We start from the raw sequence: 9,209 nt of genomic DNA, 5'->3' as shown, positions 1-9,209 counted from the left end.
CTCTCATTGCACCATCGATGAAGTCGGCGAACCGACTGGAAGAAAACCGAGACCGACGTCGACGATTTTCTTCCCCTTCACTAGCCGGTTTCGATCGAAATGTTGGTATTTTCAACAAATCGGTGTGGTTTCGGTTTTGGACCAAAACCGCACAGAGACCTTCGGTTTTCACCCCTAATTCAAAGGACGTTGCTACATCCACAAAAGAAATCCTCTACCCATCAATTAAAATCTTTTTTTTTTTTTTACTTTTACTTTCACCATTTTTTAAAACTATTTAGATATTTTTTTAAAAAAAATAAATCACATATTCATTTAAAAACACTTACTAATCAATAAGTAAAAATAATAAAATTAAAAAAAATTTCGGTGACCACCATCGATGACCACCTTATGTGGGAAAAGATTTAAAAAATTATAGACATAAGTCTCACACTTTATATACTATTAAAAAGTATGTGATTTTATCTTTTTATTTATATATTTTATAAAATAATAAAAAAATAAAATTATATATTTTTTAAAGGATGTGTAGAGTATAAAATTTCGGTACGACACGATTCAAGGATTTCCTTATTCAAAACTCAATTACTGGTGAAAACCGAAGGATTTTTTTGTAAATCTTCCTCACTTTGTACTTTGTAGCAAAATCCGATCCCATCTTCTAACGTCTGTCGACTCTCTCCCATATAAAATCAACGCAGCCACGGCCCCTCGCAATAGCAAAACCCTATTCAGCCACGCCCGAGGGTTTTCGCAGCCGAAACAAGCGCCGGAGCCTCTTCAGAAACCCTAGACCTCTCAATTCATCACGTCCAAGCCATGGTAAGCTAGTCTTGATTGCAATCCCTGCTCCTGCATATCGTGTTCGATTAGGAGTCGTTTGCTTCTCGAGCGATCCTTTTCTTTCTCCACCTACAATTGCATGTGAATCCTTAGAACCGTAGTTTTAGTGATGCTTCATTTCAGATCTAGAAGCTCGTTTGTTTTGTTTTTCAGGAAAACAGCTATAGTTGTTTCTTTTTTTTTTATAAGTAAGAAATTTTATTGATTGAATGAAACTAGTCAACGCCCATGTACATAGGAAGTATACAAAAGAGACTCCTAATCACATTCTAGAAAGCTGAAAAGAAAACAAGAACTCGTGAACGTTCCCTCTCTTTAGTACAATAGCAGCCAACCATTGGACTAAAGAAAACACAAAAAAATTCCATAATTTCCCCACATTTCTCTCCTTGTTATTGAAGCATCTCTCGTTTCGTTCCATCCATATACACCATAATAGACACAAAGGAAGCATCCTCCATGTCGCTGCTAGTTGAGAGCAATGATGGTACCTATTCCAACATGCTAAAAGTTCCGCCATACTCTTAGGCATGACCCAAGACAATCCGGCTCGGCTGAAAATACCCGCCCATATCTCCCTCACTACCTCACAATGCAGGAAAAGCTATAGTTGTTTCTTTGCCTAGATTAGGAAATTGATTTGCATATCAGCTGGACTATTGGTAGAATTTTCAATGGGTTTAAGAAACTGAAGTTTGATCATAATCTATATGAATTTATTGTTATGATCAGCCCTACTAGGTTTTAATTGTATAGCTTATTTTTGTTGTGTTCGATAATATAATAAAGTATCTAAAGGGAGTTAGAATCTGTCTGTCACCCTAATGTGATTTGAACCCCCCCTCTCTGAAAGTGAATCAATGCAATAATGTAAATGCCTTTACATAAGATTTGGCTTTACTTCCTATATGATAAAATTCTGAGGACATTTGTCTAATTAATTATTCCTTAAATGTTTTGTGGATTATTTCTATTATTTTCCTAATAAATGTACCATTGTTTACAAACTAAAAGTTTACTATTTATCTGGGTTACTTTAATAGACTTGCTTTGAGCATGTCAGGTATGGTTGTCAAAGGTAGTTGTGGTTTTTGCAATTCCTAAAATCTCCTTTACTACCTTTATTAATGTTGGTAGTGAAAATTGGAAAATACTTGTTTTACATTGCCTTTAAGGGTATATTTCTTGGGCGTTTGTTAGATTGCATTGTCTAGTATGTTGTGCATGTAATTGTTTTTTTTTTTGGTGAGTTTTTGTATGTGTAGTTTGGTTGCTAACAATGATACCGAAATTATCGTTACCTGCTTCTTTATGCAAAGGTTTTACCCTTTTTTTGGGTAAAAAAGGATCAATTAGTGCAATTGAAGCTTTTCTTGCTATTATGTTCAACAGCCATTTTCCTGTCTCAATTTTCTTGAAGTTTTGAATAGGTTCAACTTGTCACTCTATCCAATATTCAATTTAAAACTCAACTTAATTGGATTGGCCGTCTGTTTGTAGCCCCATGCTGTGACCCAGTGCTTGAGCATCAAAATTTCTATGAAACATAATTATGTGGAATAGTTGAATAAAACTTATCGTTAGGCTCGCAAGATTGCTTGATTTCTGACTCTGCATGGCACTATATGTTTTGTGATGATGGGTACTAGTCGAGGAAGAAGACTAGGGAGCCAAAGGAAGAAAATGTGACCCTTGGACCTGCTGTAAGAGAAGGAGAACAAGTTTTTGGTGTTGCCCACATTTATGCGTCATTTAATGACACATTCCTTGTAAGCATAGCACGTGTATTTGGTGCTTTTGAATTTATTGTCTCCCTAACTCTGGCTGAATGTAAACTTTGTTGGTTGATCCTCAGCATGTGACTGATCTGTCAGGTAGAGAAACACTTGTTCGCATTACTGGTAAGTATTTTAATTTCTTCTTGTTGCTAGATATTGTGTACATCACCATCTGTTTTATAGTTTTTATATTGGATCCATTATTTTATTAAAAAATTTTAAACCCGAGGGTACATCTCATTGTATTGATTGAATCTGTTAATTGTATTTATTGTACCTTCTAAAAAACATTAAGGAAGCATATTGGTTTATGGCTGGTAGAGCTTGGATTCTTTTTATATATCATGCATATATCTACAGACTTTCTGCATGTTGTGTAAAAATAATTGTTATTTTAAGACTTTGAACTGTTAATGTATACATGAACAAGTTTCTGAACTTGAAGTCTAAGCTAATTCCTAATTTTGGCGCTCTACTTCATAACAATTGAATTCTTCTACCTATAAAAAAAACAATTGAATTTTTCTCTGTTACTCACTATTTTGTGTTCACATGTTAAAGAGAATCTCAGCACCTTCATTCCTGTAACAGAATCTTGGTGACTGAGTGTTTAATCAATTACTTACTGTAGATAGAAAGACTGCTGTGTGCGTTTTTATTTATTTTTTGATAAGCAAATATGATGTGTGCGTTTTTATGTAATCTCCTTGCGAATTATAGGTGGGATGAAGGTGAAGGCTGACCGAGATGAGTCTTCACCATATGCTGCCATGCTTGCAGCGCAGGATGTTGCTCAGAGATGCAAGGTCTTTGTCTGCTTTTTATATAGTCCTCTCAATCTGAGTGTTCAGTTCTCTTGATACATCTTTTAAATTGCTTTATTTATTTATTATGGTCAAAATTTTGCCTTTTCAGTTTGGTTTGAATACTCAAAACTTATTTGCTGCATGACTCGTTTGAACATTTTGTGTCCTGTTGTGATACCCCATATGATATGGATAAGGGTTGGTGGTGTATGAGATCCCACATTGCTTGGGAAGAAGAAGTTCTTGCTCTTTATAATATTCCAATGGGGCTCCAAATTGTATTATTGACTAGTCCTTTTGGAGTATAAGCCATGTGGTTTGGGCCTTCCATTGGGGCGTTACACCTGTCTTGGCCTTTGTGGTCATTTTCATCATGTTTATGAAAGAGTACTGTTTACTCAATTTCAGTTTTTATAACTAGGAACTTGGAATAACCGCTCTGCATATCAAGCTCCGTGCCACTGGTGGGAACAAGACAAAAACTCCTGGTCCTGGGGCTCAGTCTGCTCTCCGTGCACTTGCTCGTTCTGGAATGAAAATTGGTCGAATAGGTAAGGCTCTCTTCTATCCTCAAAGACAGTTTTCACAACTTTAAGGAGACGTTTGGATTCGAATCTCATCTCAGCTCATCTCAACTCATCTCACTACTATTCATTACTATTCAGCAACTTTAACTCACAAATCTTACTACTATTCACAACTCATCTCACTACTATTCATAATCCATCTCAACTCATCTCAAGTCATCTTCGAATCTAAACGTCTCCTAAATTGGCAACCAGCCTAATCAATTGATTACTCTATAATGTTATAAGGTAACACAAAACAGCGGAAACTATTGTTAAATTGTGCACCTTTTCACTATTTTGTTATGTTTTCTACCCATGAATTTAGAAAAACAGAAAGCAATCTAGATGGTTCATTTAATAGTAATTTGTACCCACTTGGTTGTTGCTGAGTGTGTTCCAAACATGCCGATGTGCTGAGCCGAGCCTAGTTTTGCATTGCCTTAAGCTTGACATGATAAAATTATATGAGCTCAAATCAAGCTTGTTTTGAGCTTTAAAATCGTGCTTGTTGAGCTCATCATCGTACAACTTTTATGAATTTGGTTTGAACTATAATAACCACATAAATCACAAAGGCCTTACCATGACATAGGCCTGTGCCCAAAAGGGCAGGGGACATGTTCTTTATATCTGATGTTGGTCCATGTTCAGATTTATAGCAAGAGGTCTTTAGATCCCGTGTTTTTCACCTTATGAAATTCGAAAAAGAGAAATACTTTAGCCACAAGGGGATTACACAAAAGTTATCCTACAAAGTGACGTGGCTTGATGTGATACATCAGATTGTAAAGTTACTTTTATCATAAAGTAGATTTAACAGATCACATGACGCCACATTAGTTTGTGAGTTTATTTGTGTGTAATTCATTTGTCTCAATAGCACTTCTCTTTGAAAAAATATAATTTCTGGATATAGTAGCGATGGACAAGACAACTAGTTAGAGTAAGAAAGTCTTTATAAACCTCCTATTTTGGTTTTATGTTAAAATGTATCAAAATCCCACATTAATAGTTGAAGCCACTTGTGAGAATGAGAAGTTGTTTATAGGTTAAAGAATAAGTTGATGTGTTTTAATGTGAATATTACTTATCAAAAAAAGTTTTAATGTCGATGTGGTGTCAAGGTTGTTTATGACTTGTTTGTGAACTAGTTGTGAGTTTTGGTTGCAAGCACAAACGAGCTGAGCTTTGCCTTGATCAAGCTGGCCTGTTTACTAAATGAAGCTTAAAATTAGGCTTGAGATTTTTTATTAAGGAAACATGCTTTGATTAGGCATCTAAATTAACGTGTTCGAGCTTGAGCTGATATTGGAACTACAATTTTTTTTTCTTAAATAATTAGGTTTGATATTAAGTTGTTTTTGTAATTGGCCTTTTCGGCATTAGCAGTGCTGTCTATTATTGATTGAATTTTGAGGTTTACTCAGGCTTGTAACTTTGTTTTGAAGTTCATGTTCTAGTTTTTTTTTTTATGATTTAGTTTTTAACTTGTGTTTCAGAGGATGTCACTCCAATTCCTAGTGACAGCACTCGTAGAAAAGGTGGTAGAAGAGGGAGAAGGCTGTAAGCTTGCTGTTCTTATCCAGTCACAGCAGCCTTTGTTTCAGCACTAGCTTATGGTTTCCAACTGAATGGCCTGACCTTGATCAGTAATCCCAATTTTTAAAAGATATTGTTGTTCTGCACTATGAGATTTGGCAAAGTTTAATTTCCAGTTCAAACCTCTTCTATCAGGCTTCCTTGGAATTATGATTCTCTGAGACTATGCATTTTGATTTTTATGTTGTTGCACATCCTGCTCGTTCAGTTTTTGTACTGTTTGATTGAAAGGTTGCATGGATTGAACCCGGGCAGAAAAAGTTACTTTTCATTACTGTTTAGATGAAACTGAATAAAAAATACTCTAGTCATGAAGGGATTTTATAAAATTAAACTCACAAACTGACGTGGCTTGATGTAGTTCGTTAGATTGTCAAGTCATTTTTATTGTAAAGTAGATCTAACGTATTACATACAGTCATGTTAATTTGTAAATTTACTTTTGTGAAATATCTTATGTTGTAGCATTGCTCAGACAGTATATATTTTTAGCATGTGTCTGTGTTTAATCAATGCATATGTAAGCATTCTCCTTTTGTTTAACTCCTTATTTGTTAGGTGGTCCATCGGTGTCGTACCATTCTGTAATGCAGCATGCTTTTGAACTCTTTAGGAATGAAATATCAGGATTAAGAGAAATGATATGCTATTCATCATCTCAATTTTTATCATTCTCTCATCATCTTATAATGTGACATTAGATGATTGAAGAGATTATTTATTATATTTTATTTATGAACTTATCATGTAATGTCACATCATGAGATGATGATGAAAAAATAGACGAATAGATATTTTTTTTAACTAAAATAGTGCAAATAAAAAAGAAATGGAACCAGAATATTTTGATCTTTGGTTACATATACCAAGTAAAAGAACTGTTACAAGAATGTTGATTTAGCGGTCTAAAGAGCTATGGACCGTTTTGTTTTTTTGTGTTTTTTGAGGTATTTTTAGACACTTGAAGTGCTCAAAAAACTGTTTCAACATTTGAGACCCGTGCATTGATGATGGGCTGGGGTGGTGAGATTGTCAGTATAGATGGGAATAAAAGCAAAAAATAAAAAATAAAATAATGAATATTGAGTGAGGGGGAAAGAGTCGGGAGAGATTTCGATAGGCTATGGTGATGGCTCTTACCCTTGTCGAGGTCCGGCCCTTGTTCTCTCATCCTCTCTGAGCCTGATGATCAAACATCTCATATACTCAATTCAGTTTTCATTTCCTGGCATATGCAAGACCAACCCATCTCTAGAATATCTTAGCACATGTGGTCAAATGCAACTTAGAGCATTTATAAAAAAGGTTCTAGGGAGTAGATGCAAAATAGTTGTGTGAAATTATTCCACACACAAAATCGTCCAAAATAAATTCAAAACAACTTATTGGGACTTGGCCAATGCCCATTCCTTTGGCAGGACCACGAGCGGGTTAGGCACCTTGCGCAGGAGCTTTGTGATGGCAGACGACGGATGCATCACTTCATTTCAATTCGGGCTGCTTTGGAAATAAATCTCAAAAGGGTGTTTGAATTTTTTTTTTTCTTTTTGTCAATAAACAAAATTAAATAATTGTCTACATATATTTTTTAAATAACTTCATGCATAGTTTAATTTTTTTTTTTATGGTCTTAATGATTTTAGCACACTCATTAATGGTCGAACGAGTTTAATATTTTAAGTTGCTCCTATAAAGTAGTTAAATATATTAGTTTTTTCCAATAATTTCAGTGATGCTTAGGGATGTTTGGATGCAATTAGCTTTTTATAAAACTTTTTGTAATTTCCTTCAAAATCTTTAAATAAGGAATGCCGGCTCTGTTCATTGCCAAAGCATCCCTTAGCTTCTGAGGTAACTCATTCCAATTATAAATTATGCGAGACTCTCTCTACATTCCTGATTTTGCCAAGCTATCTACAACCTCTTGGTAAACATGTTGGACAATAAGATAACTTCTATTTTTCAGCTCTTCAAACTAATCACAGAACTACCTCAAATACAATGAACAAGGCTCTATATTTTGAAGCCATGGAACCACCACTTGGGAATCAAAATTCACATTAACCGGTTTAGAGCATTCTCATTGGTTTGGCCAAATGAGAAGGTTGACTAAAATTTATATAATTTATGTAAAAAAACATCTCACATTGAATTGGACAAATCTAAAATAATTTAGATTTTTGCTACAGTCGTTGGCAAAAAATGGAGAACTACATTAAAATATCAATATTCTCACTCCAAGCAAATATTAAAATATTAGTTTCTCACTCCAAGCAAAAATACTATTTGGTTTGTAATTAAGAAATTTAGATAAAATATTAGATGAGTTTAATCAAATATTTTTTTGTTATTAGCATTAAATGACTTTTGAAAATATGATTTTTTTAATATTAATTTAATTAGAATATAATTATTATTAACATTGAATTGGTAGAGCTACAAAATGTGATAAAAATAAATTAAATTAATTAATTAATAAATTAATAATATTTTATTATTATATAGAGAATGGATGTATAATCCAATGCGGGGATTAAATTTAAATGGAATAAGTAAATATAAAAAATTGTGATATTGACTAAATTTTAAAGATAGATTTGGCTAAGCTAATGAGGATGCTCTTAAGCTGGATGCAAAGCTTGAGTCCTTCCAAGAGTGCTCTTAGCTCAACCCTGTTGTCTGTGCCTTCCCACAAAAGGAAGAGAAAGCAACCAATAGTTTCTCATACTCATTTCTCACGGTCTCACCACACCTCCTCCGCCACAGTTATCCGGATTACCCAAATTGCAACCATCAACATTGAGTTTAACCCTACTCTCCATTGGTCAGTTCCAAAACAAAATTCTAGTAGTTAATTTTTTTACTTCCACGAGAGGTAAATTCTAATAGTTAGTTTTTTTACTTGCATGTCTTAGGACTACATCTAACATTACTCGTAAGATATAAAGTGAGAAATAAATAGATATATAATATGTGTTCTATACATCTTATAAGATCCACATTACATGTATATCTTTCTTATTCTAGACGCAAACTATAAATGATATGAATTCATACGGTTCGGATTCAACAACAGCTGTTGTAGAAGCAATGGTTGGGTGAATGCATGGCTGTTTAGTTCGCATATATGTGAAACTTCGAAAACGTTGGAATAGAATGTAATTCCCTAGAAAATGTGCACGACTTTAACAAAAGAAAAGTAAATTGGTGTTGATATGGGTGATTAATCGAGGCTGATTTAATGAAAATCTATCAATTTTATTAAAAAATGGGTACAGATATTAAAAACTATGATATATAGTTCACAAATGCAAAATTTAATTTAATTTCTAATTTTTTCAGTAGTAAGTGCATATTGGATTTGAGAACAGAGAAACCACACGTGGAGCCAGGATCATAAGCCATCAAGTTTGAGTGTATATATATATATATATGTGTGTGTGTGTGTGTGAGCTGTTATGATATTTATATTGATCCATATATATATATATATATATATATATATATATATATATATATATATACACACACTAGGTCAAAGTAACGTGCAAAGCATGTTTGGCTAGTTAGATCAAACAGTTGTTTTATAAAAATAATATATATTTTTACAA

At 33.8% G+C, this 9,209-nt stretch overlaps 1 protein-coding gene across 1 annotated transcript; it reads left to right on the top strand.

Moving 5' to 3' along the window:
* The first annotated feature begins 575 nt into the window (after positions 1 to 575).
* Positions 576 to 5,927, top strand: LOC108990246 (40S ribosomal protein S14-3-like). Its single transcript, XM_018964142.2, has 6 exons — positions 576 to 825; positions 2,496 to 2,615; positions 2,702 to 2,747; positions 3,345 to 3,430; positions 3,852 to 3,981; positions 5,499 to 5,927. The coding sequence occupies exons 1-6, from the start codon at positions 823 to 825 to the stop codon at positions 5,564 to 5,566; spliced, it is 453 nt and encodes a 150-aa protein (XP_018819687.1). The 5' UTR covers positions 576 to 822; the 3' UTR covers positions 5,567 to 5,927.
* The last annotated feature ends 3,282 nt before the right edge of the window (positions 5,928 to 9,209 follow it).

The sequence above is a fragment of the Juglans regia genome, chromosome 4 (genome assembly GCF_001411555.2).
Source record: "Juglans regia cultivar Chandler chromosome 4, Walnut 2.0, whole genome shotgun sequence".
Taxonomy (NCBI): Eukaryota; Viridiplantae; Streptophyta; class Magnoliopsida; order Fagales; family Juglandaceae; genus Juglans; species Juglans regia.
The sequence above is the reverse complement of the archived record's forward strand: the minus strand, read 5'-3'. Positions and strand labels throughout refer to the sequence as shown.

What these genes read in the sequence shown, in the direction of transcription:
- LOC108990246 (XM_018964142.2), top strand. An exon ending in ATGTTGCTCAGAGATGCAAG is followed by an intron (nt 3,431 to 3,851) that starts GTCTTTGTCTGC and finishes TTTTATAACTAG; the next exon opens with GAACTTGGAATAACCGCTCT. An exon ending in AATGAAAATTGGTCGAATAG is followed by an intron (nt 3,982 to 5,498) that starts GTAAGGCTCTCT and finishes CTTGTGTTTCAG; the next exon opens with AGGATGTCACTCCAATTCCT.